This window comes from Camelus dromedarius, chromosome 3, assembly GCF_036321535.1.
Source record: "Camelus dromedarius isolate mCamDro1 chromosome 3, mCamDro1.pat, whole genome shotgun sequence".
NCBI lineage: Eukaryota > Metazoa > Chordata > Mammalia > Artiodactyla > Camelidae > Camelus > Camelus dromedarius.
In genome coordinates, this window is record NC_087438.1 from 47,424,668 (window position 1) to 47,452,049 (window position 27,382).

At 39.9% G+C, this 27,382-nt stretch overlaps 2 protein-coding genes across 6 annotated transcripts in view; one reads left to right on the forward strand and one right to left on the reverse strand.

Annotated features, from left to right (window-relative positions):
• MRPS27 (mitochondrial ribosomal protein S27) overlaps positions 1–6,549 on the reverse strand; it is an 88,065-nt gene extending 81,516 nt beyond the window's left edge. Inside the window, exons 1-2 of the mRNA XM_031446610.2 lie at positions 6,460–6,549; positions 415–492 (exon numbers count right to left, since the gene is read on the reverse strand). Of these exons, the coding sequence (XP_031302470.1) occupies positions 415–492; positions 6,460–6,532 (151 nt within the window). The 5' untranslated portion in view covers positions 6,533–6,549. The remainder of the gene's footprint in view (positions 1–414; positions 493–6,459) is intronic.
• Positions 6,550–6,628: 79 nt separating this feature from the next.
• PTCD2 (pentatricopeptide repeat domain 2) overlaps positions 6,629–27,382 on the forward strand; it is a 28,930-nt gene continuing 8,176 nt past the window's right edge. The window contains exons 1-9 of one of the 5 annotated variants that reach the window (XM_064481412.1): positions 6,641–6,771; positions 7,291–7,625; positions 8,029–8,121; positions 11,334–11,463; positions 15,290–15,407; positions 18,092–18,170; positions 18,582–18,673; positions 20,843–20,956; positions 23,955–24,029. In XM_064481412.1, coding sequence (XP_064337482.1) covers positions 11,435–11,463; positions 15,290–15,407; positions 18,092–18,170; positions 18,582–18,673; positions 20,843–20,956; positions 23,955–24,029 — 507 coding nt within the window. In that variant the 5' untranslated portion in view covers positions 6,641–6,771; positions 7,291–7,625; positions 8,029–8,121; positions 11,334–11,434. Of the gene's footprint in view, positions 6,772–7,290; positions 7,626–8,028; positions 8,122–11,333; positions 11,464–15,289; positions 15,408–18,091; positions 18,171–18,581; positions 18,674–20,842; positions 20,957–23,954; positions 24,030–27,382 lie in introns of all 5 variants that reach the window. The other 4 variants (XM_031446630.2, XM_031446626.2, XM_064481392.1 and 1 more) reach the window with 4 other exon arrangements.

Here is a 27,382-nt window from a genome sequence, read left to right on the forward strand (position 1 = left end):
ATAGGAGAAAAAGAAGGTTCTTGCTTATGGGAAATACTGAGTACTAATTAGTAAATGTGGAGGTATTCATGAAGCTGGAAAACCATCATTTTGCAACCATTATAGTAAAGACTGATTCTGTAGATAAAACACAGACAGGCTGCATGGTACTAACTATACAATAAAAATGAACAAAAAAGAAGAACTGTTTATATAATTCAGGGAGACTGATCATCAAGGCAAAAAAGAAAGAAATTTGCAAGATAGAAAAAATGATTTTGCCATGTGTGAAACAATAGTCTAATTTTTAAGATTTAAAATGTGCTTATCAGAATCAGATTATCATAAAAGCATCATTTCACATATATCTCATATGAATATATGATGACAAACATACAGAGTGAATGGAAATGACACATATAAGAGCCCACCTACCGAGGTGACAATCTTCTTTTTCTCTTGCTTCCCATTTGTGGCTGTCCACATAGGCTGCAGAAAGCAGGCATCTTTTACCTGAGGAATAAGACAATTATGTAAACACAGGCATGGTTTCACAACAGGTTCACTTAATCTGTTTTACTAAACGTACCTTTGTCATATTTTCCATTTAAGATTATTTAAAGATCTACTATGAAATTGTAACCAATATTGCACAGTTTATAATTCAGTTCATGACAACATGTATTCAACCTCTAACAAGCAGAAGATGGAGAAAATCTGTTAAAACTTCTATCATAAGATTATGAGTAAAAATGCTGCTTATTTTGTTCCGATAACTTAAGGACTAGGAGCCATTTGTTTCCACTAACTTAGAGCCTAGATGGGTCTTAAAACCTCTTCTTAGAATCTCAAATACTTGCTGAACGGTGGTTTGACTCATTCAATGATTCATCAGACTAAAACTTCCATCAGACTTAGATAAGCATATTTCCCCTTATTTCACATAAAGCAAAGAGTAATACCTTACCCAGTCACCCAGCACCCTACTGGTAAATAAGAGAAACCTAATAAGCCAAATTTGAGGTAGCCCTCAAGATGACACCTGGCACAATGACTGGCATATGGCAGTGCTCAATAAACTTGAGCTCAAGGAACGAATGAGAAAGAATGAATGGCAGCTTAATCAAAATTAATATCTTTTGCGCTTCAAAACATACCATCAAGAAAGTGAAAGCATAACTCTGAATGGAAGGAAATATTTGCAAATCATTAATCTTATCAGGGACTTGTACCCAGGATATATAAATAACTCTCACAACTCAAAATTTAAAAAGACAACCCAATAGAAAAATGGGCAAAGGATTTGAACAGATATTTCTAAAATACACACACACACACACAGCGCCAACAAGTACATGGAAAGATGTTTAATATCATTTCCCATTAAGGAAATGCAACACTGAAATCCACAACTTCACACTCACTTAGGATGCCTATAATCAAAAAGGCAGATAATATCAGCTGTTGACAAGGATGTAGAGAAACTAGAAACCTCACACACTGCAGGTGAGAATGTAAAATGGTACAGCCACGTCAGAAAAGTTTGGCAGTTCTGCAAAACGCTAACATGGAGTTAGCGGGTAACCCAGCAATTCCACTCCTCGGTATATACCCAAGAGAAATGAACTGTATCCACACAAAAAACTATATACAAATGTTCACAGCAATATTATTTATGACAGCCAGAAAGTGGAAAATGCAAATATCCACCAATTTATGAATGGATAAACAAAATGTGGTATATTCTTATAAAGGAATATTATTCAGCAAAAAGAAATGAAGTACTGATTAGTGCTACAATATAGATGAACCTCGAAAATCGTATTTTTGGAAGAAGCCAGTCACAAAAAGACTACATATTATATAATTCCATTCATATGAAATGTCCACAACAGGCAAATCTACAGAGATAAAAAGCAGCTTATTGGTTGTTTAGATCTGGGGGGTGGTGGCAATAACGGGGAAAGCTTGGAGGGAAATGGGGAGTGACTACTAATAAGTATGGGGTTTTTTTGAGGTGATGAAAATGTCCTAAATTGATTGTGGTGATGGTTGCTGCACAAACCTGTGTGTATATACAAAAAAACCCATTAAGCTGAATACTTTAAATGGGTAAATTGTATGTGAATAAATAATAAAGCTGTTTAAAAAAAATTAAAAAGGAATGAATGGCAGATAATTACCTGAAGGTCACAGCAGACCAAAAGCCAAATACAACTAGAAGGCCTGGGAGCTGGTTAAACACAGTATTTGCATGTTATTGTTATTCCTTATCCATCTCCCAAATAAAACAAACACAAACACACCTGTATGTGTTTATACACAAAACCAGTCCCTCCCTCGTCTTAAGCAGGGGTAAGGTCAGACCTTTATTAGAAAAATTTGTCTAAATTTGAAGTCTGAAGCTTAAAATGATGCAATAATATTAAAAGCTTCCAAAAACTGGCTCAGTGAGGAACGAAGATTTTCTTTCTAAATAGTAACTATTAATAAGTGCCTACATTTCAAGTGCATTATTTTTTAAAATGATTAGATGTTTGGAACTTAGAATATATTGTCCAGAGAAACGATGTTATAAATTGTCAGTTACATTCCTAGATCTGCCAAGAAGGATGAATACTGATGGCGTTACATTAGGTGCACAGCTGTACAGCAGGTCAGGAGTGAGCAGACCCGAGATTCAGGTTGAGCTTCACCAGCTGGTAGAAAACTTCAGACCCTGCAGCTATGTGAAGGAGCTGACTGGGGGATATTTAAGGTCCCCGCATGCTCTAACAATCTGACACAGAAACAAAATAATCTTTCTGTGGGAAACTTTTCTATGTGAGCACGAGCTGAGGAGGGGACTCTTTAAGTTATATACTCCAGGGCACCAGCGACTTACACATTCTCTACTTGTTATTATTACCTTTTCTTACTTATTCTCTATTTCTTTCCTAGCATATTCATTCTAGCACAAGAGATCAGCCCTCATTCTAAAGCCAGAGAAGACAGTTATCTACAACAATGTTCATGAATTTTAAATTGGGAGACAAAAAGCAAGGGTGGTGATGCGGTGGGGAAAGCCAGGGGTCCCAGAATGCCCTGTGTGCAGTTGTTCAAGGGGATCATATGAACTTAAAATAAAATAAATTAGGACTAGTAACTTTACAAAGGGTAAGTGCAGTAACTTTGATATAGTTGAACTTTTTAATGTTTGCTTATAAGTAATTAACCAGTAATCATTTTTTATCTCCATTAAGAATAGAACAAAAGGAAATGGGCATAAATGGGTACAAGGATGAAGAATTTAAATTTGGCAAGTGTAAAGTTTTCCTAATAGAAACCAATGACAAACAGGAGTGAGTTGCCAGGTGTGGCAAGCAGAATAATGTACCCCCAAAAGATGTCCAGGCCCAAACCCCAGAACATGTGAATGTCAGAACCTGTGAACAGCAAAGGGGAATTAAGGTGACAGATGGAATTAAGATCAGCACATCAGCTGATCTTAAAATGAGGCGCCAGTCCTGGGTTATCCAGGTGGGCTCAATGTAATCACAATCCTTAAGAAGTGAAAGATGGAGACAGGTTGTTAGTGTGATGCATGAAAAACAGCACGAGATAAGAAGTACCTGACTTGCCACTGTGCACTTAGAAGATGTCTGAATCAGCCAAGGAATGCAGGTGGTCTCTAGAAGGTGAAAAAGGCAAGGAAACAGATTTTCCCCTAGAGATTTCTGAAGAGACTACATCCCTTTTAATACCTTGATTTTAGCACAGTAAGAACCAGTATCAGACTTCTGACCTACAGAACAGTAATAAACCTGTGTTGTTTTAAGCCACCAAATTTGTGGTAATTTTGTTACAGCAGCAATAGGAAATTACTACATCTTAGAAAGACATTCCATTTTCTGTAAATCTTTTAAAGCAGGATGTTAATCTTTCTGAGATACTTTTAAATGGCATCACTTAAAGTTCTTTCCACCTCTGTATAATAGTTGGAAGGTCTATACATGTAACATCAGAACCAAAGACTTTCTACAAAGTCAGACAGAACATTAAATTGAGTGGACAATGGCAAAATGTAAAATCTAGATCAGCTCCTCAAACTTTAATGTGCATATGAATCCTGATAAAATGCAGATTCTGATTCAGTAGGTCTGAGGTGGGGACAGAGATTCTGCATTTCCAAAAGTTCCCAGGTAATGATGCTGACCTTCAGACAACACTGAAGTAGCAAGGGGATAGGATAGTATCAGTCTCACATATTGAGTTCTGAGACCATGTAATCCTACTCTGATTATGCCACTCAAGAGTATACACAACTCTTTCTTGAGCCTGCTTACCCTTCAGTCAACTTTTGAAACAACAATATTCCAAGATAAGTATCCACTATAAAAAGAAATATTTCCTCTATTTAATTTTAAAAAGGTATCTCCAAGGACCAGAATTTGAAAGTTCAGTAAAAATTTGTTTATTTCATAGTTATTCTGTGTATATTTTATAGTTATTCTGGCCTTTGCTAAAATGTCTGCAAACATGCTTTACATCCAAAAGGAAGCAGTGTGATTGTGGACAAAGATAGGCTTTAGAGTCACAAAGTCTAAGTGTGACTCTTTGCCGTGCTAATAAATACTATGAAAATGTCAGCAAGTAACACCATGTCTCTGAGCCTCTTTCTTCATATGTAAAACGGAAATACTGCATCACAATTTAAATGAGGACATATATTAAGTGCCCAGCCTAATGTCCAATATGTAGTAAGTGCCCAATAAGTTTCCTTCTCTAGCCTCTTCTTTTTTGGTTTATCTCAATAAATTTTCCTTTCATCCTCTTGATCAGTTTAGTTGCTCTTTTCCAATATGTTGTAAGGTGAATCAATGGAAGCACCAAAGTGTTCCCAAAATTGATCTGTCATGAATTTATACAAATTAGAACATTTTTCCTCTTTTATCCTGTAATGGTTCAAGATGTTTTGATGACTTAAGAGTTCCTTATCAGCATTCTCAACCCCCTAGTGGTGCATAATGTACTATCCTACATACTTTTATCACTCGCCTTATAGCGTCCAGTTCCTGATTTCAAGATTTCTTTCATCTATGATCTAACCCAGTGCTTGTGCAATATAACTTTCTGTAATAAAGGAAATGTTCAATTCTGAGCTGCCCAATACAGTAGGTATTAGCCACAGGTGCCTACTGAGCACTTAAAACATAGCTAATATGACTAACGAACTGAATTTTTAATTTTATTTAATTTTAACTAATTTAAATAGCCACACATATCTAGTAGCTACTACAATGGAATGGCACAGGTGTAACCAACCACAAGTTCACCAGTTCAAACTAAGAACAAAATGCTAACTAGAAATTCTCTCAATTCACTTGTAACTAATTTCCATTCCCTTGTTAGAATGATTGCCCCCAAACAACCTAAGCAACAATGATACTCTCCCTGTTTGACAATCCAAGGTCTAGTTTAAAGTGAAAAGCATTTACTAACAACAATAACAACCATAATTAAACATGCTGGTAAATAGTTACAACAGTTAAATAGTTATAACAGTTAATTCTGAGGTGCCAAGTACTGTGCACACCTCTTTATCTAATGTGTGGCATTAAATATTTTCATCTGCTAGGTCAACCAGTTAATCCTTAGCAAACTTTTGGTGGCCAACTATGAGGTTTCAGTTGATATTTAAAGACTGTTCCTAAAGAACTTGAACAAGTGTGTACTGCTTTTAAATAGGGGGTAGAGGAGGTATGTTGGTAAGAGGAGATAACAAGCATTGGAAAAATCAGCTGTGACTATCCTAGTTTAATCATATAATCGGATACACCTGTCAGGATTTAGCTTTTGTAAATTGAAAAAAACTTTTCCAATGTCTTCATCAGCAGATTCTTTAAGCAAGTTTTGAGTGGGCTCTCATTCACTCAGATACTAAAGTACTTTAAAAGTAACTACTACCATTTATTGTCTGCATGGAAAACTTTAGCAAAGAAAGGTCAGTCAAAAGTTGTGCCCAAGGTCATGAGGTAAAGTGAGGTTAGTACTGAGAAATTCCTCTACCAGGTGAAAACCAAGTGTCTGGCCACGTGTGAGGTAGTGAGGAGAACGTTTATGATGTCCCTTCAAGGAAACTTAACAGGGAGGAAAGTTTCATAGCCCCCGGGGTGGTCACATTTGGGCTTTTCATGGGCAGCAAAAAGATGACCACTTTAACACACAAACCTGGCAAATTACACGCCAAAGCCCTAATGCCGCCGCGACTCCCTCTGCTCTTCACATCTTTGAACGGGCCGACACTTACTGTAGGGAAGGAGACGACGGGTCAGAGAACTTACCTCCCCTCTTGGCTACCAAACACCTCAAATGGTCTCTCTAGCAACTAGATTCCAGAAGCATTTCCTCTCCACTTGAAAGCCCAACGCTCCCTTCTCTCAAGGAACAGAGTTCTCAGGGGCCTAATGAAGCAGCCCCACAAAGGTAGCAGCCACCAACCTGCCAGGGAGAGCTGAGGCAGCAACACTTTCCGCGTCAGGAGAATCCCGCGCCGCACTATGGGTGCCGCCATCTTGGAGCATACCAAGCGGAATGCCGGTCCGGGGCCTGAGGGCACAGGAAGGGGTGGGGTCACAGGCGAGTCGACGCTCCGCCCCCCTCCCCTGGCTCCCGCAGTTGGTGCGGCCCGGGACAGCATGGCGGCTGCCTTTCGGCCCTCGAAGGAAGTCCTGCTGCTGCAGGCGCTACGGAATCTGGTGTATACCGGGGTGGGAGGCTCAGGCTGCACATGCTGCCGCTGCCCTGTCGGAGGTATCTGCGGCCTCGGGTCGTGAAGGAAGGGAGGGATGGGACAGAAGGGAGCTTTACACTGCAGCGGGCGTCTCTTTGGAGAAATAACAGCGCTGCAGTCACTTCCTGGCCTAGAGCAGCCGGGCATGCCCTCGCCCTGTGCGCGTGGGTGCAGCGGTCGTGGACGCCTGTGTGCTGGGTCATGACCTTGGGGCTGTAGTATTGTCCCGGATTGCGGGATGCTGCTGTCCAGGAACACTCCCTCCCCCTTAGGTGTACTGTGCGGCAGAGCTTGGGAGGGGAGGTCTAAGACTCCGAGTTTGGAGTCCAGCTCTGCAGCTATCTGCAAGACCTTGAGCATGTTTATTTGTAAAATTATCCCTTAATATCTTTATGAAAATGATTAAACTTGAAAACGCTGGTGAGTGAGAATAAAATATTTAACACGTATGTCAGGCTTTAATGCATTTTACATACATTCATTACTTTTCTTCTCCCAACATCCAGTGAGAAAGATACTACTCTTTTCTTCATTTACAGAGGAGGAAACCGCAAGGCTAAGTAATTTGCCCAAGGTCGGAAGGAACGCGTAAAGGAAGGATTTGAAAACAGGCGGCCCAACAATAGAGTCCTGCTGTAACCACTTCTCTGGACTGCCTTTCTAGAAAATCAGCAGCAGTTTTTTGTTTGTTTTTTGGGTTTTTTTGTTGTTACATCGTTATTGCGGTACACAGAGCTCTTTTAGTGGACAATTCTTTGACCAAACTCCTCTTCATGCACAGCCCAGCATCCTAGAGAAGTAATGTTTTCCAAACTCACCATTTCTACTTGATTCCTGATATGTCTAGAGGATACCAGAAATCCATATCTAAGAGGTGGTAACTCCTAGTTTCACCAATAACACGATTGGGAATTCCAGTGGTCACACTATAGCTTTTTCCTCTACCCTGTATGCTTCTACCTAGATAAACCCAAACTAGATATACCTGTTTTGCTATCCATTTGTCTTTCAGATCCCAGATTCCTGTCTACCCATCCCCATAAACAATCAGTAGCTCCTTTCTCACACACACACACACACACACACAAAACTTGTCCGGTAGTTTGGAAAGTTTTTTACCCACCAGGATGCTTGTTATATTTGTACCTGTCTAGATGGATTATTTATACTAAGTGAAGAGGAGATCATTTATTAGAAAGAGGCAATCAGGCTCTACTCATTTGCAAAGTATAAAACAGTCAAAATGATTTTACCTTTTTTCTTTCTCTAATTTTTAGCTAAAAGATATCTACTTACAGATAATATTGTGAAATTAAAAGAATTTCAGCATAAGAAGGTGGCTGTTGGATGTAATCTTCCTGGTACCAAAGGTAATCAAATCTATTTTGTTAATTCTTTCAGTGATCTGTCATTCAGCTTTCTTCTGTCTTTCTCTCTATTCAGGCTCTCCTTCAATGACCTTATGTCTCAGAAAAAATTGAGATGGTTTATTCTTAGCTTCCTAGTCTACCCTCACGTGCACCTTTTCACCTGACTCTCTAATACTGTGGAGTCTACAGCTCTCCTCTTATCCCTTTTCCCAGGATCCCAGAGGAACACTAAAACTAGTGCCACAATCAGTCTTCTAGATCCGAGTCTTCTAGATCTCAGCAGCAACTGAGAGATTGATAGAAATGCCAAACCTTGGGCCCCAGACAATGCATATGCACAACAGAGTCCGAGAACTGCTGCAGATGACTGGCTTTCAAACTTAACGCAACCCTCAGTGCAAAATAAATTTTGCATCGCATCTGCAGGACACACACATCTATATAAATGAATAAAATGAAGCAAAACAGTGCTATGTATGATGCATTTTCATATTTTCTACTCTGCTGGAACAGTCAGTAGACTAAAACAAAAGTTTCTTTAAAAAATTAGCAAAACATTGATAATTGTGGCTGGGTGATGGGCACATAGGAAGTCATTATACTGTTCTCTCAACTTATAGGTATGTTTAAAAATTTTTATTATAAAAATCTAAAAACACAGCACTGCCACCCTAGGTCGTATTGCCTTTCAGCATTTGAGAAATCTTGTTGCACTCATTCCCTCTGTCCTGCACATTGAGGTTTTCCCAGTACTTCAAAATTCCTTTATAAACACAGCAAGGCTCTTTTTTCATAACTCTTTTGTTTGTCCCTATTGACTTTTTCTGCTCTCCTTTTTCTCACTGTCAGATATTATAAGCACTTAATTAACCCTTCTGGCTTCCCATCTCTCACAGTTCAGCCCTTCAGAAATCAGTCTTCTTTCACCACTCTGCTTGTTGCTGTTATATAAAACCACCTACAGAGCAGGAGGATAAGAGAGAGGGAGAACAACCTCCACTTTGGTAGACTCAATCTAGATTTCACTTGAGTCTTTTTTTTTAATTGAGGTATAGTCGATTTACAATGTGTTAATTTCTAGTGTACAGCACAGTGATTCAGTTGTGTATATATATATATATTCCTTTTCATTATAGGCTACTACAAGGTATTAAATATAGTTCCCTGTGCTACACAGTAGGATCCTGTTGCTCATCTAGTCTATGTATAGTAGTTAGTATCTGCAAATCCCAAACTCCCAATTTATAGTCTTTTCTTTTTACCCCAGGTCTTTTGGAGATCTGTGAAGTTTGGAGTTAGGGCTTCATGTCACTAGTTGTTTATCCAATTGTTACAATCTTTCTAAGGCTATAATTGTTGTGCATATGTTCTGAAAGGCAATTAATATGAGTGCCAATCTACTCCATTGTCAGGTATTTATAAAATGCTTTCCATGTTCCATCATTAGAAGAACCCACAGTGGTACTCTGTTATAGATCACATCATGTTCAAACTGCCCCCCTCCCTGGCTTCCTAGCTTTTCCATAGTGGACCTCACCTGTTCTGGAATCTGATGTGATTTCCTGTTAATCTAGTCACAGTCTTCCCCTTACCACCTTTCCCCCCAGTTCTCTGCTGTTACTCATGCCGATTCCCATACCAACAAAACCATGCTCCCCTCAGTTTCTCAAATGCTGTCTGGCCCCTTCCTTCCCTTTTGGTACCTCTCTAGTTCCACCAGGCCTAGTCTGTTTCTGCCACCCTGATTTTTCTCTTCTCTCCTGTTAAGTTTATATTCAGTGACGTATCTCCTACTCCGTCACTGTTTTCAGGTGGCTTTGTATAAATACATCTTGTCTCTTGAATAGACTTTAAGTTCTTTCAGGGCAGGGACCATACCTTATCCTTCCTTGTGTCTCCATCCCATTAAAATCTTTTAGATTCAAAATTTTTTAGAAATATTTAATAAAAAAAATCCTCTTAAATCTGACAAGTGACAGAAGGAATGAAACTAAGAATAATGTCTGATTTCCTGGCAGTTGGCCCTGTGCTAATTGCTTTGCTTATGTTATCTCAGGCAGGTATCATCATCCTCATTTTATACATCAGTCAAGTCCCACGGACGGGCATCTCCCCATAGCATGCAAGTGGCAGGGCTTAAACTTCAGTCCATGTTTTCCCGTCTCTAAAACCTTTAACCATTACTGGATCTGCAGATAAAGAATGGAGGGTCCACTGCATTAACTCAAATCGAATGGCCCTTCTTTTCTCATAAATTGAGAGCAGTATCCGCCTCAGCTTCCTGATCTTATGTTTTTAATGTATATCACACCATTCCTTTAGGCAGCATTCCTCCCAGGCTCTGGGCCTTGGAGCAAATCCTGGAGACTTTTCTTGGCAGCTTCTGATACTGCGAACAGCCCTGCCTTCTGGAAAGCAGATGCTTGCTTGGTGCCTGCCTTGCCTCTCACCCCACATCCTGGCGAGAATACAGTCCCTTCCTAATGCCAAGCAGCAGTGTTTCCTTTTGGTGTTTGTCTCCATAGTTGACCAATACAAGATAAGGGGCATAGACTGTGATCACTTTGAAATGATTCTGTTACTGAAAGAGGGTTTGCTGCTGTTTAGAGAACGTTTTTACCCAGCGCATTATGTTGTACACACTTTCTAACAACTGAGCAGAGAGAGGCCAGAAGGAATGGAAAAGAGGTAAAGTTGAACCAAGTGAGAGATGTGAAGTATTCCTGAATCAAGTGAGTCATCCATCGTGGATTAACCCATCTTCAGTTCCTATTTTCCTTTCAGTTTTCCTGCTAGGTAACTGGCCACTCGATTATTTGAATATCTTGGTTACATTTTCTTTTTTTTCCTTTTTTCTCATGGGTCACTTGTAGATACAGTTCATTGGGCTAAGCCTCTGGGCCATTAGTTCTCAAAATTTAGTGTGCATAAACATCACCCAGGTAGTCAAAAATGTATATTCTTGTGCTCCTACTCCCAGAGATTGTGCTGGAAAGTCTTGTGGGGCCTGGGCCAGTGCCCTGTGACACAGATGCATTGCTTCTCTGGCACTCTGCTCCCAAGACCAGCCAGTGAGGGAACTACGTGGCCGTGAGCCCCTCTCAGCAGCCCGTTGCCATGTGCCAGGTTCTAGCCTCCCTTCTCCCTGAAGTCAGACTCCTGACAGTCCCAGTCAGCCTGAGTGATGGCCACCACACTGTGCTTTCTTTCAGAAACCTATTTGAGAAACTTGGAAGAGAAACTGACTCAGAACAAGCTCATCTTGAAAGAGGAGTTGAGAACCTTGCTTCATTTGTGTGAGTCCCGGGATGATATGGAGCTGGCTAAAAATGTCATTTACAGGTGAGGCCCTTCCTACGAATCCTGCCAGCCTTGTCTCTTCTCACTCACTCCTTTTCCTGAGCCATCTCATCTGTTTCCAAGATTTCCGCTGTCACCTACACGATGATGACTTCCAGATCTCTTGCCCAGATGCCTGCCCTGAGCTCCACACATTCATATTCATTCATTTAGCAAACACTGGGGTCCTACTACATGCCAGGTGTTGAAGATAGAAAAAGATAATTCACGCCCCAGGCAATCACCAGCCCCTCACTAACCCCACTTAACACATTCCCTCAGTCTTCACACTCACCTTACACAGATTTCTTCCTCTTGTTGTGTTTCCTGTCACAATGACGATTCATTCTTTCCTCTGATCTCATTTGCCCTCCTCCCTGACGGGGTAAGAAATCCTACTGAGTCCACTTCTGGTATCTCTCATCTCCAGCCTTCCTCTCTCTGTCCCCATAACTAGTGCCTTAGTCCAGTGTCTCACTGGAATCACTTCCATGGACTCCTTCCTAACTAGTCTCCCTCTTCCAGGCTTATGTCTATCATGTGCACTGTGTCTGATCCATTATAGAGTTTCCCCTGTCAGAAGGAACTCATGCAATCACAGCAAAGCCCAGCAAAGGTTTCACTTACTTGGGAGAAACATGACACCAAGTCAACGGGCTTCATTTATAAGTTAAATTCATTGCTTCTTTTTGCCATTCTTTAAAGAGGTATTTCTACACATGGACCTGTATTTATACTGTACACTTATAGAGAAAAATATGAAGTATTTGTATGTAGAATAATACTAAAACTTAACTGTGGTTCTCTGGGAATTACACATTTTATTTTTTGTTTGTCTAAATGTGTACTCTTCTGATTTCTCAAAACTGTCTATAATGGACATTATTCATTTTATAATGTGAAAAAATTAATGTTGTTTTTAAAAAGAAAAAGAAAAAAGTTACACAAATTTCATTGAAAATTTGAAAAACACCAAAAATACCTCTTGTAGAAAGAAGAAATGTACCACAGATTCTGCTGTTTCGGTTATCTCTTGCTGCATAACAGACCACACCTGAACTTAATGACTTAAAATGACGACTGATTATTATTTATCACACCGCTGAGGGTCAGGAATTGAGGCTGATCTCAGCTGATGTTACCTGCTTATCTGCAGTCAGCTGAGTGGGCTGAGCTGGAAGGCCCAAGAAGGCTTCCTTTGCATTTCTGATGCCTCAGCGCCCCTGTACATGGCCCCTCTCTCCCCCTGAAGTATCTCACTGTTCCTGAGTCCAGCACTAACACCCAGCACAGGCTGCAGGCCTTGCAGAGCTGCCCAGACTGGCGCATCCTCACTTCCACCCCATTTTCTTGGTCAGGGCAAGTTACAGGCCAGCCCAGATTCACGGGGAGGGGAAGGAATTCCATCTCCAGGTGGATGGAGCAGGGAGAGGAGGAACTAATGGTGGCTATCTTGGGGGCCTGTCTACCGCATCCAGGAAACCACTGTTAATATCTTGATATATTTTCTCTGATTTTTTTCATGCAAAGATTTTGTGGTTTTGGTAGGGTTTACTTTACATAGTTGTAGTTATTACTGTGTAATAAAATGATATTTTCTTTTCTTGTTTTTAGTCTTTAAAAAAATTTTTTTTTTAATTTAATAGAAGTACTGGGGAGTGAACCCAGGACCTCGTGCATGCTAACCACGCACTCTACCACTGAGCTATACCCTCCCCCAAGTTGTTTTCTAATTAGTACTATAATATTAATTTTTTGCTTGTTAGGAATCATATTTTAAGGGCTGTACACTTTTTCATTGTATGCTAGGTATTTTAATTAACTGTGCCCCTATGGAATGGCTAAAATTTTCTGATTTTTCACCAATATGAATAATGCCATGATGATCAAACTATGCATAAAGCTTATTTTGTATTTTCTTTTTGAGATCAGAGGGTAGGAACCTTTTAAAGCTTGTCAATACAGACTGCCAGATTATTTTCCAGAAGGGATTATGCTAATTCACAGTCACACTGTATCAGCAAGCCTGATTCTGCTGTTTCAGTTTCATAAAGTTGAATCATTTGAGATCCTCTGACTTGTTTTCCTCTCAGTCTTCTTTTTATCTTCCAAAGCTATCAGACATTTACAAGAGTAACAAAGCATAGCATTCTGAACACTTTTTCCACTCTTACTTCTGTCGTAAACATTCAAAGTCTGGCTCATAATCCCTTTATTGATGCTAACGACTCTGCCTGGTTGCTGTCCTCGCCCTCTGTTCGTGGACAGCTGGACAAGTGGGAAGAGGGGGGTCCTTGGCCTGACCAGCCTGTTACTCTCTCTTCTGAGACGGGCAGCCCACATTTGGGGAATAATAATGAGCCAAAAAGGGGGAGCAACTTCATCTCCTCCTCGTCATGCTATTTTGTTGGGTTTAGAGAGATTTTAGATCCTCCAACTTGAGCATTTGTCAGGAAGAGGTGAAACATCATCTCTGTGACTTTCTAGCACTTTTATTAGTGTGAATGTCATTTAAATTGGGAAAACCTTTGGTTTTGCTTTGTTACGTGTTTAATCTGATACAAAATTTCTCATGAGACTACTTACTGAAATATATTGATTTTTAAAGATGTTTTCTTCAGCATGCCCTACATTTTACAAGCGGTAACATATATGGAACACGTACCGTGTGCCAGGCACGTCATCTCATTTAATCCTTATAAAAACTCTTTGAGTTCTTTTATTATTTCCATTTTACAAATGAGGAAACTGAGGCACAGAGTGGGTAATTAATTTGCTCATGTCTACACAGTTAATAGGTAAAACAGCTGGGACTTAAACTGTCATTTTGGATTCAGTCTAAAAATCCTTAATCACTACACTAGATTGCTTTTTAATAACTTATTTCTTCTTTTCCCCAATTTTATTGAGGTTTAACTGACAAATAAAAATTGTATATATTTAAGGTGTATGACTTGATATTTTGATATAACTTACTTCATAACTGTTGTAAATGAGGTAATGAACTTTTTTTATAACTTCTATAATTGGGTTATGAAATGTTTCTTTAAAAGTACACTCATCATTCTAGTTAGCAGTATATATGTTTAGAATAGCCTATCCATAATGCTACTATGACTTTCCTCAGTGATTTCAGCAGAAGGTTAAAAAATACTGTTTTTTAAAATCAGAGCTTTCCCCCTGGTATCTGGGATTCATTCACATATGACTCTTCCTAAAATCTGATTTACATATAATCATAAGGTACTTGTTTGGTCACCAGATTGTCTTCAAAACTGCATTTAACTTGTTTAGCTAGGTGTCTGTAGTTCACATATGCCTTTTCCTGAGCCGAGAAAAACAGAGAGATTGGTCTACATTGTAAAATGCATCTGTTGGTTGTCTGCTATCCTACATGGGGGACGAAGCCATACTTGAGGGGGACAGAACATCACCCTGCTCCTTTTCTTGTTCCTCTTCAGGAACACAGAAAGACAGTTCCATTCTGATGGGCTTACAAATGCAAGACCCCTGCTATTCTCTGACATAAGCTCACACTGAGTCCTAGCAGGTTGCTGGCAAATTAAGATGATTAAATCTGCGTTTTTTCCTTTTATTTCACAGAGTATGTGGGCCTCTAACAAACCCCGTTTGTTTATTTAAATGCCTCATATACTTCTGTACCCCAGGATTCTTCTGATCATCTTTAATTCTGCACATTCCCCTCCAGACAGTGAGAGAACCTCATTCTTTACTGTGTTCCCAGCACCTAGCAGAGTGCGTGCCATGGCCTATCTGTCCTCTTCTTCAGGTCCCACTGTTTGGTTCATTGAATCATTTTGATTACCAGGTACCACGCAGAGAACAGGAATATCACTTTGGGGGAGTATAAATTTGGACCACTTTTCATGAGGTTGTGCTACGAGCTGGATCTTGAGGAATCTGCAGTGGAGCTCATCAGAGACCAGGTATTGTCTCCCGATTGCTCCCTGCCAGTGAGTTTTCCTTATGCTGCGGACGGGGTGTTTTCAGTGATGTTAGGAAAGGCATGAGCTCCTGCCTGCATTTTTAATTAAGGTTTCCTTGGAGTCACTGCCTACAAGGAGGTGTAGGTCTCTTTATACAGAGGTGCAGAACAGGTGTGGAAGATGTAATACACACAGATCACAAGGAATCTACCTACCTCAGATGTGTGTCCACCTGGGACTGACATCGTCTCTTGAGGAGCTTTCGCGGGGGACAGTTGAAGGCAGGCTGCCATTTTAAGACTGCCTTTCCTGTTCACCTGTGCTTCTCTCCTGTTTTTATATTTTTACTTCTGGTTGAAGGTTACATTGTAAAGTGCTCTTGTGCTTTCAAAATTTCTGATTTTCACATATTCTGAGTTTCTTTTCCTAAAAACAAAATAAGTATTTTATAATTATTTATGGAATATTTTCTATGTCCTCAACATTGTGTTTAAGCACTATGCATGTTTCATTTCGTTTGCTTCCCACAAGAGCCCTGGTGAGGTAGATACTGTTATTTTCTTTTTAAGGTGAGGAAACAGGGACTCAGAGACATTGTAAATTCATCCATGGTCAGAAATCTTTATTAGATTTTGAGGCCAAGGCTGGCCACCCAGGACATTTTGGTGTTTTTAGGAACCTCTATAATCAAGTTGCCCTTCTGCCTCTTACTCTTTTTCGTATACAGTGTTGTGTCCATGGTGGGACTAACGCCCAGCCTGCCCCTCTTTCAAGGACACCTGGGTATTAGAAAGATGACCATCATTTATTAGTAAGAAGATAAAAGGTGGTTTCAGAGCAGTATGGATTATTTGGAACCTATTTTTTTTCTAAAAGAAGAAATATACATGCATATTTACATTATAGTATGTATGTTTTAAAAATCTGGAAGGGTATACATTAAGCTACTGTTTATCTTTAGGGGGTAGACTTATAGGAAATTCTCACTTTTTACTCTATATATTTTTGTATTGTTTGACTTTTATAGTAAGCATGTATTAATGTTGTAATTAAAAGGAAATGAAAGTTTCACTGTAATAAGTCATAGCTGTGAGTATAATGATAAAAAAAAGAGAGAAAAAAAATGAAAGTAAAGTTTCTGGGTTTTTTTTAACCTACCTCAGTAAGAAACAGTCATGTATGCATGTTTCCTGGGGTAGTAAAATAAAGTGAATCAGAGTCACGAGACATAAAGCCTGATCCTGCTTCCACCTTACTTGTGTGTCCCCTGCCCAGAACCCTGTGGTGCTGCCAGTATAGTGGCCACTAGCCATGGGTACCCATGGAGCCCTCGGACTGTGATGTTCAAATTTACATGTGCTATTAGTGTAAAGTACATGATGGGTTTCAAATATCTGGTATAAAAAGAGAATGTTTTATATTGATTACATGTTGAAATTAGTTTTGGATTTAGTGGGTTAAGTAACATTAAAACTGATTTCATATATTTCCTTTTTCCTTTTATTGAAGTTTTTTTCTTTACTAAATATATTTTCATATATTACTTTTTTCCTTTTTTAATGAAGCTACTTGAAAATTTAGAGTCACATACATAGCTGAGGCTTGCAGCATCTCTCTAGACAGGACCACTCTGGTGGCTTCTCATCACACTTGGAATAGAACTCAGACCCCTGACCACGCCCTAGAGGCCCCTTGGGGTATTTCATCTCCTGCCCTTCTCACCCTTTCTCTCTCCACTCTGGACCCTCTGTTCTTCCTCAGACACACTAAGCCCGTGGCCTCCAACTGGAATGCTCTGCACCTGCATCGCTGAGCTTTCTCCTTCACTTCATTGAGGTCTCCTTCCTTGACTGCCTTCCATCATCTTCTCTGTCCCTTCATCCCATTTCACTGTTCTTCATAGCCCTTATTGATACATGAAATTATATATATTTTTTGCTTATTTTATTCACTTGTTCATTGTCTCCCCTGCCAGAATTTAAGCTCCTCCCCTAGATTATAAGCCCTACCAGAGTTTAGGGCAGGGATTTTGTCTTGTTCATCATTTCTTTACTCTTTAGCTCCTCGAACAGGGTGTGCCTCACAGGCTCTCAAAAAAAAAACAAATTTGAGCAAGCTATTTAATGGCATAATTTGAATAGCATGTGTCACATTATCATGGGATTAAAAATGTTAAGAACCTCAATTTCAGTGAATTGCTTCCAAAAGTGAAAAATCATCTCTGTATTATTCATTTGCCTAAAGAGGATCATAGTTGTGTAGCCTCTCCTGCCTTAGTCCGCAAGCATAATTACAGCTGCCATTTCACGTTAATATGTGCCAGGCCTGTTCCAGGACCACCTCCACTCGGGTTCATTTGTCTGTTTCCTTTCTAAGCTTAGTGGAGCCACACTGCATGAAGATACTCTTCACTGCATTTCTAAAACCCAAAGATCTCCTGTCATACCTCTTACCTCTTGTTCCCTCTGCTCATTACCAAAGGCATGACACCAAGAGAGTGGACGTTTGAATTTTTTTTTTTGAAAAATAAATCCTTGGTATATCAGAGACTTATTAGAGATCAGGAGGCCAAATAAAGTATGTACAAAAATATGTCCTGGATAGGTAAGTTGCAGTATTGTAAGGATAAGTACTCCTTTAATAGTCTTAACTTTTAACCAAAGTGTATTGTTTTTCTTCATTAGCATTTACGAGGTTTCTTCTCAGATTCCACATCATTCAATATTTTGATGGATATGTTATTTATCAAAGGCAAATATAAAAGTAAGTATTGCCATTTATGTTTGCTTAAAAAGTCTGCTGTCTCTGCTGGTATAGAAGTTAGGGCCGAGCAAAAATGATCCTTATATTCCTGACAAGTGGCTAAATTATGGAGACCTCATTCTTTAACTGTGAAAACACTGTATCGCATGTCATGCCTTAAACTAAACACCCCAGGTTTTACTTATGCTGAAATTATAAGTTTTAAAATATTAGTTCTTTCTGTAAGACCTGATGATTTATTATGAAATTTAGTTAATTGCTAAGTGTCTTTGACAGATAGTTTTTATTGTGCTGAAGTACACTTTTCAGTAGATGGTGCTGAACAGATTTGAACTGTGGTATCAACAGTAGAGGACTCTGAACTTACCTGAATGCATTTAACACTGCCGGCCCACTCCTGGCTTTTGGCAGGTGCACTGGAAATCCTGATTGAGATGGAAAACCAAGATGTGAAGTTCAGCAAAGATACCTATGTCCTTGCTTTTGCAATTTGCTACAAACTGGTAAGACTGTCTTCCCTTAACTTTTAGAGCATTTTGGGTTTGAGAGAGGATTTTTTTTCTCTACAAATAAAATTCAGTTCCTCTGAAGTCTGTGTTCCATCTGGTGCAGATATTTCCATTTTAAATATGTTCATTTTTAGAAAACCCAAGTTAGCCATGTCAGACAGTTTTATCATGGGAAAAGCAATTTTATCATCTTTCAATCTTCTCCAGTTGTGTTGATGATGAGAGCAAGATGGTATGCTGGGTTCAAACTCTGCTTTAGAATGATTCCTCTTGCTCCTGCGGGCTTCCAGACTGGTATCCTCTGTGGCCCTCTCCCATGGAAATCTTACCACCCTTCAGTGGGGAACTTAGGGGCTACTTTGTCCTCATCTGTGTATTTTCCTGTGATTACCTGAGTTGGAAGTGATATCTCCCTCCTCCAGAATCCCTTGATTGTGCTGTATTTGTGCTCACATACTTAGCACTGGTAGCTCTGCCTGATGTTTTCCCAAGTAGATGGATAATCCATCCTCCCCACCAGAGGGTAAACCCCTTCAGGCACCTTTATAAGCCAGCCCCTAACTGTGCCTGGTGCACAACTGATCTTTAATAAATGTATGTGACATGAAAACGAATTCTTTGAGCAGAGAGCACCATTTATAAATCCCTATCTCATTACTGTATCAGGATTGTTTTTTGCATATAGAAACCATTTCTTCATTACTTATTATTTAGTGAATGAGTGATCACTAAAACAGTGCAATGACCAAAGTTCCATAAGTAACTATACACATTCATGCCATTTTAACTTTGGAAACTTAATAAAATCTTTTGATGCTGAAAATGAAGGAACACCTAGCAAAGTAAAAACATGGGCCACTGGAAAACTTCCCCGAAAAGTGTAGCAATACCAATTTTCTAAAACAAGAAGGGCAGTTGGGTTACAGTGGAAAGAATACCAGTCTGGAAATTAAGAAATTTGGAGTCTAGTCTCCACTTTTAGCATTAACTGCTTTGAAGTGGTTGCTTACCTCATTTGTGAAATGAAGTGTTTGGATTCAGGAGCCAGCAAACTTTTTCTACGGAAGGCCAGACTATAAATATTTTAGGCGTCAGGGGGCCACATACAGTCTCTGCCGTTTATGGTCCCTGTCACATATTCTTTGTTTTTATTTTTACAAACCTTTGAAGGTATAAGGAACATGGTTAGCCATAGGCTGGATTTGGTCCTAGGGTTGTGGTCTGCTGACCATTGGATTATTAGATGATCCTTTCCAATGCTGCCACTTCATGATTCTGTGAAAGAGAAGGCCAACAAAACACACAACCCTTGAGCATCTGTTCTTCTGCATTATGATACCCAGTTTCCCGACCTTTTAGAAACGCCTCCCTGAGTGTATACTGATGTGAAGAAAATATAACTCTACTTAGGAAGGGCAGAGGACTTTTCTCCCCTATAGTGTGTCCAAGAATAACTTGTTTCACTCAGTGGAAACTGGAATTGAAAACTTGAATTGGTCAGCTGTTACAAATTCCAAGCCAATTCTGTGAACTGTCCTCTCATCAAATTCAGGTTTTCCTTGAGGATTTGAGTTGTGAAACACATCATGACAGATACACAGATGCAAAGCTGATGCTGCTCTCATAAGTGTAATCCACCCACAACAGGGACAAAGGGAGAGGATTCTGTTTTACTACTGCTGTCTGCTAGTTTGTGTATTTACATTCAAATTAGTGTTCATGTTTTCAGGTATCTGACTTAACATGGACATTTTCAGATTGGAAATCGCCTCAGGGGAAGCTCTGTGGTGTTGCTGAGCTTCACTCTTACTATTTAATCTGGTAGCAGCAGGCTGACTCTTCACACTTGTACGTTACAGGACCTGTGTCTGGAATCAGCTACCTGGATAAAGAGACCTGTATGCTTGCTGGTAAAGCTGCCCCAAGTCAGAAAATCAACAAAGAGCTAAAAATGAAGTTAATTTAGATTTGAGCTGCTAATATATAGATAACTTGGTCTCTCTGCAGACAGTCACCATATGTAGCTTAATCTTTTAAGAGGCTTGAGATAGGCTCCAGGAAGTTCTTCCAAAAGGAAATCTGAAACAATGAGCACTATTAACCACTTTATTAAACTTAAAGTTTCATGACATTTATTTATTGAGCAATCTTGCCTTCTCCCAGAATAGCCCTGAATCTTTTAGAATCTGTACTACATTAAGAGAAGAAGCCCAGATCAAAGGAGTAATCCTCTCCAGGAAGGCGTCCTGTTTTGCAGTGGCACTAGCGCTGAACCAGGTAAGGCTTTGGGGTGCGTGTAAGTGAATGTGGAGTGGGCAGGACTTTACTACTTTCATTTGTTCTTGCTTTTATTTTTTCCATCTGACTCTGTCATAAAGAAAAAGTCCCCATTAAGAGACCAGTGCTTTTAGTGCCATGGCAACCTACAACGATCTGTACCTCTGCCTCCAAAGAACGTTTCCATTTACAGCTGGGGACCTAACATGCACTGCTGTTTACAAGGGGCTGGCCAGGATCCTGTGGAGAAGCAGTGAGGGAAGCTACACTCAGAGAAATTTCTCCAGCAATGAAAGTGAAAATTTCAGATGATTGGTTTACTGTATAACCTGCCCGGAGAATAGTGTAATGCTCTCCAAGGCTGAATTCACCTCACATGAATGAGGACTCCTGGGTCAGCCCATTGTAGAAGTGGGGTTCATCATATAGTTCACAATTTAACCCATTATACTCTTATTTGGAAGAGGCTTCAGTGATTTTTAGCCTCCTCTCACTGGACAGATGGAGGCAGCTGAGGCCCAAGAAAAGAGAGGACCTCTCTCCCATCACATCTCAGTAAAGGACAGTTAGAGCTGGGACCTTGGAACACCTCCTGTTTTGAACAGCCCTTCCCAGGATGTTCTCTTCTAAGCCTAAGAACATATGAAATACTTTACATGCTTAATATGTAGTAAAAGGAGACTTTATGGCAGCAAAAATAACAATCAAGCCAGGTTGTTTACCTGGCTGGTAAAATATAATTGGAGAACTCTTGTTTATCATTCATTAGAAATAAAAATATCAGGGTGATCCATTTGCATATACCGCTGAGAAAGTCATTGAAAGACTAAAACTTAAGAGGATACAGTTACCAGCTGCTGGCAGCTTCACTTCCAAAGTTTCCCTCTGTGGCCGGGGGACTTGCCTTGTCCTCTTTAGTCTGTCATGGGCTGAGGGAGATAAATGAAAGGCTTTCCTCAGGAATATGTTTCTGTTTCTTCTTGTAACTCTTGTAGTTTTTCCTTTATGTGTGTTTAAGTTAAACCATTTGGTGTGCATATATATATTGGGTGCATATATGTATAAATCAGTGTTGTACCGTACCTGTTAAAGCATCTCTCACTGTAGCATTATAAAGTGCCTTTCTTGGTCTTGTTTAATGCTTTTGCTCTGAATTTAACCTTGTCTAGTATTAATAACTCCACCTCTGTTTTTGTTTATCTTTTTGGTTTCATTAGGTTTTCTTATCCTTTTATTTGCAATCTTTCTGATTTGTTACGTGTTTTACGTGCATCTGTGGTACACTGCATAGACTGAACTTTGCTTTGTAATATACTGCTAGTCTTTCTTTTAATATTATCAATCTATGTCAACTTGACATATATTTAATCTTAGATTTCATTTATGCTTTCTGTTTTATAACTTTTAAAGTAACTTATACCTTTGGTAGTTTTCTTTGTTTTAGTATTTTTGCTCTAGTGGTTACTTTAAAACCATAACTTTAATTTTCACAGTCCTCTAATTCCTTTGCAGTACCTATTAATTCCCTATTGTAAGTAATGGTGAAATTAGTGTATTCCCTATTTTTCCCCTCTTATTTTCCTCCTCCACCATGCAATTTTGGTTGACATTGTTACTTTTTTGACCCAGGTAGTAAAGACAAGGAAATGGACATACCTTATCTACCTCTTATCTTTCTCCCCTTCTCTTCCCAACTTTTGATAGTATTATCATTTGTTCACTGGGTGTATAACATTTGTGCTCCGTTCTGTAACCATTTTCCCCACATTTTAGTTTTATTTGTTATCTTAACAGGTTCATTGTTTACTGCTAGTCACTTTGCTATTTGTTTTTCCAGGCATCTCTGTTGACTAAAATTTGTCTTCTAGTAAATCCTTCAAGGTTACAGTATCCTTCCAGTTCTTGGAATTTAAAATTATTTGCCTGTTATTCTTTTCACTTGAACTACCAGTTGGCCAAGTACAACATTTTGAGGTGATATTTGCTTTACCTGAGGTTTTCTGAGGTACTGCTCTTCTGTCTTCTAGGATGGAATATTGCCATGGAGAAATCTGAGGCCTGCCTAATTTTTTCTACTTTTGCCTGACTTGTTCATTTTTCTCATTTCTGACCTTTATATCCATGGAAACATTTTTCTATTGGGACTTCTTCATCTTCCAGTTATTTTCTTATTTTGTTTTGTCATAGTCCTTTTTCTTCTTTTTTTCCACTAATAATGTCTTTCTGTGGATCATGTGCTGGTTCTTTTTTGGTTGTTCATCATTGGAAAACATTGTTTCTCTTCGATCAGCCATTTGCAGAAGATTCCTGTCAGAGAGAGACCAGAGCCATGCTGCTGTGTTCGAGGCTGGCAGGGATTTCTGTTATGTGTGAGTTTTGTCTAAAAGTGTGCACAGGCTCTACTTCTCCCTGGCCAAGGGGAATAGGCATGGAGGTGATTTTCAATGAAAAGTCTCTTCTCTGCTGCTGCTGCTGTGACGTACTGTTTCCTGCAGATACAGCTAATCTGTGCAAAGTCTTGATTAGCCTCACCTCTGCCACCAAAAGGGACCAAAGACCTCATTCCTGGGCCTAAACTCTGTTACCATCATTGTACACAGGAATTTAGTCGTTCAGGCTGTGCCCCTGAGAACTGCTCCGCGCTCTTTCTGAGATCTGCAGCACTGTCTTACTGCTTTGCCTGGAACTCACCCATGCTCCATCTCCAGTGTTTTTGGCAGTGCAAACCTATTCTGTGGTTTGAGGTTTCTGCGGTGTTCTAATGATGTTGAAAATGGGTTTGCCTCCATCTTAAAAACTGGAACTCAGGCAGGTTGTTAAAACATTCAGTAATAAGCCACTGTAGGAAACATTTATAGAATGTTCATTTTTGATTACCAAAAAATTTTTTCTTTGTGGACTTCAAAACCCTGGGGCACCATGAATTGGAATATCCTGACATCTTTAAGCAACCATTATGAAAAGAGTAATGTTCACGAGTTGTTTTTCTTCCTTCTAGAACCAGCTGGCAAAAGCTGTATCCATTTTTTCTCAGATCATGAAGCCAGAAAGTATAATCTGCACTAATTTAAATGTAAGTGACTTCTTTATGGTTTAAAGTGAGGCTCAAAAATGTAATAAAATGATGTCTAGATTTTTCTGTCTGTGTACAACAGATGACTCTTGATCTCCCAAGGTCTTCATTCAGTCTGTTCATTTATTGATCACTGTGTGAGTTACAGGATAGCCCCTGTGAGAGGAGTCAACACATGCTTCCAGGAGTTTATAAATAGGTGGGAAGTGTAGATATGCTCAGCTATAAGAGGTGGCTAAATGCTATAAGTATAACACACAACTGCAGAAGGCTGCTGATGTAGAAGGAAAGGAGGTGGACTCTGTAGTCTCTTCACTGAGACCTGAGAAAAGCCTGCGTGCTGATTACATCCTCTTCGTGGTAATTAACTCATGGAGTCAGGATACCTGTGGTGCATAAAATAGTGTCTAATGTGGTAAGCACTCAATAAATGTTAGCTATCTTCATTCTTACTATGTTGCCAGCCTGCTGTGGTCCATCTATAGTGAGCAGTGAGTCATGTGTGCCTTCTCGGAGCAATGAAAAGACTTAGAGACTCTTCTGTCATTAAGGACATCATAGCCCCAACTCAGTCACTCCCTGTTGAGGCCCTGCTTGTATGCTGAATATTTGTGTTGTGGGGAATTGAAAAGAAAGCCCCTAATGTCCAAGAACTTACAGTCTCCTGAAGCATCAAGGGGTCAAGATGAGGAAAAATCTATTTCAAAAGAATAGAAATGTGTAAACACCAGTGTGACATGAACTGGGATAACCAGTCGTAGCCAATGTAGTATTCCAGGACAGGGAGTGAAGGGCTGGCCAGCGGAAGCAAGTGGAGGAGACCTGGGGAGAAAACTGTTGAGCAGTGTTCTGAAGGAGGACAGGGCTGTGGGATTGGAGGGATGGAGGTGAAAAGGCATTCTTTGTTGGGGGATTAGTTCTGCTGAGGGTGCTGTTTAAAAGAATGTAAACTGTTAATTGTAAGCACCTCTTACTAGCTCTGAGTCCTTAGGCAAAGTTACTTACCCTCTGTGGGCCCCATTTTCCATTCATCTGAAAGAGCAGTATTAATAGCACCATTCTTTCATTATGAGAATTGAAGGAATAATGCATATAAAGTAGTAACACAGCACAGTCAGTGCCTGGCGTGTAATCAGTGTTCAATGAATACTTGCTAATACCAGTAGTATTTGAAATGAAATAGGTCCAAAAAAAAAAAAAAGAAAGAAAAAGGATTATTTATCTGTAACAAGTCTTAGAATAACTCCAAGCGTCCGTGGTTTTCAGTTCTGCCCATAGTGATTATCCTCAAATGTCACCCCCACACCAGTACCCAGATGACTTTCAAGAAAAGCACTAGATAAGCCTTTATGGTAAACACTGGAGAACAAGGTCCAGCGAGAAGTCTGAGATAAGAATGCCTTCTATTTGACCTCATATTTACTTTTCAGAATGCTTTCATGTGAGGGAAAGATGAGCTTAGGGAACCAGAAAGATGGAGAGGGTGACAGCCAAGAAGCTGGAGGGGCAAAACAAGTGAGATGAGTTTGGAAGAAGAGAGACTAAATATTAGAAAAATATCCTAAAAGGGATCTTGTAGTTTGCAAAGGCCATGAGCCTGGAGAGGGAGTGAGCATCAAAGCTGTCAGTTAAGAATGCATCTGTAAAACCTGGTAATGGATCTGATATAACCTGATGAATGGCACAAGAAAAGGGAAGTAAGAGGACCCAAAAATGAGTTTATAAGGCATCAGTGGTGAGGCAGAGGAAGCATCAAAAAAAAAAAAAAAAAAAAAAAAACCCAAAACGGAAGGAATAGCACCAGTATATCGAAATCCAAGAATGCTGATAGCCCTCCTGGTCATGGCCTGCTGCAGGCAGCCCCTGTCCCAAAACCAGGCCCTTAAGCAGAAACTGCAGGTCAGCCTGGAAAGCTCTCAGAATGAGGCAGATCTGGGAGGCCAAGGTGGCAAAGGTCCAGAGGCCAGAAGTCCAAGTCATTTGGGCCAGTAAGCCAAAGAGAGTAGGAAGCCTGGTCTTCCAGCAGACGTGTATGTGTTGTGTCTTTTCTGCTTCCCACTGGATAAGGACGGCTCTGGGTCTCCAAGTGTATACCTGCTTCTGAGAGTACCCTGCAGGTGCACTCAATTCATGACTGGACAGAAGTAGAATTGCTAGGATTCCAGGTCGTTCACAGCATCAGGTAGGAGAAAAATACAGGAGAGCATGTGAGAGAAGTTTTATATGGATCATTAGTAGCTTTTCCTAGAGTTGAAGGGAGCATGGGGAAATCAATAAGGATTGATTGGTGGTGAGAAATGGAAGAGAGTGAGATCAGTAGGGTTTTAGTTTATTTTAGCTAAATGCTAGTACCATGCCAGATACTTACATTTGTCGATTTATAACACTGTTAGAACAATATTTCGCCATATTATACATGCAGAAAATGAAGATTCAAAGGGTAAACAAATTACCCAAGTTCTTGCAGCTAATTTAATAGTAGAGTCAGCATTTTAACACAAACAAAGCTGCTTGACTACAAAGCCCAGGGTTTCACGAACCCTTTGAGCCCTACAGAGTTAAGGGTCTCTTTTATCTAGGACTAGGACTAATTGCTCCCCCAGAATGATGAGAACATGGGACTGGATGTCAGAAAGTGAATCTTCTGATAGCGCACATATTCCATGTCCGTGAATTTAGATTCCTCATCGATTAAACCTCTGGCTATCTCTCACAGTTGTTATGAGAATCTAGTAATGGTTTTTATTTATCCAAATGTGAAAGTGCTCTGGTGGAAATCAAACATGAGCCTGCTGAGAGCTAAAGAGTCCACTCTCAGTAGGAGGAGAAATTCAGAGTGTGGTGAGTACACTCGTGAGCAAGAGCAGCAGGACAGCTTCTACCCGGGAGAGCTGGGAGGGAGGGGGAAACACAGCCGGTACCCGTGTGGTGGGATGGGCACGTTTTGGGCAAGTGCTCTGTAAGGATCCTTGAGTTGATCTTGAGTATGAATCACCCCTTCAATGAATTGGGTCACAGAATTATCCATTGCCCAGAAACTTAGAGAGCTTTATTGTTTAAAAATTCTCACTCAGGCAATTCTTCCAAAAGTTCAATATGAATTTCTCATATTTCAATATAAGCCTGTTTCATCTTCCTTCCTCAGGGATGGTGAAAAGAGATGGTTGCCATTCTCAGGTTTAATAATCTTTCAGATTCTGGGTCTCTGTTATTAGAGCAGGTTTTAAAAAAATAATTTAGGCCCTCGCTTCTCCAAGGCCGAGTCATCTACTTGGACCCCTTAAGGGCAATTTGTTAATTCTTCAGAAACGGAAACCTGACAAGTAAGCTGAGTAGAGAGTCTGTTCCGTCAG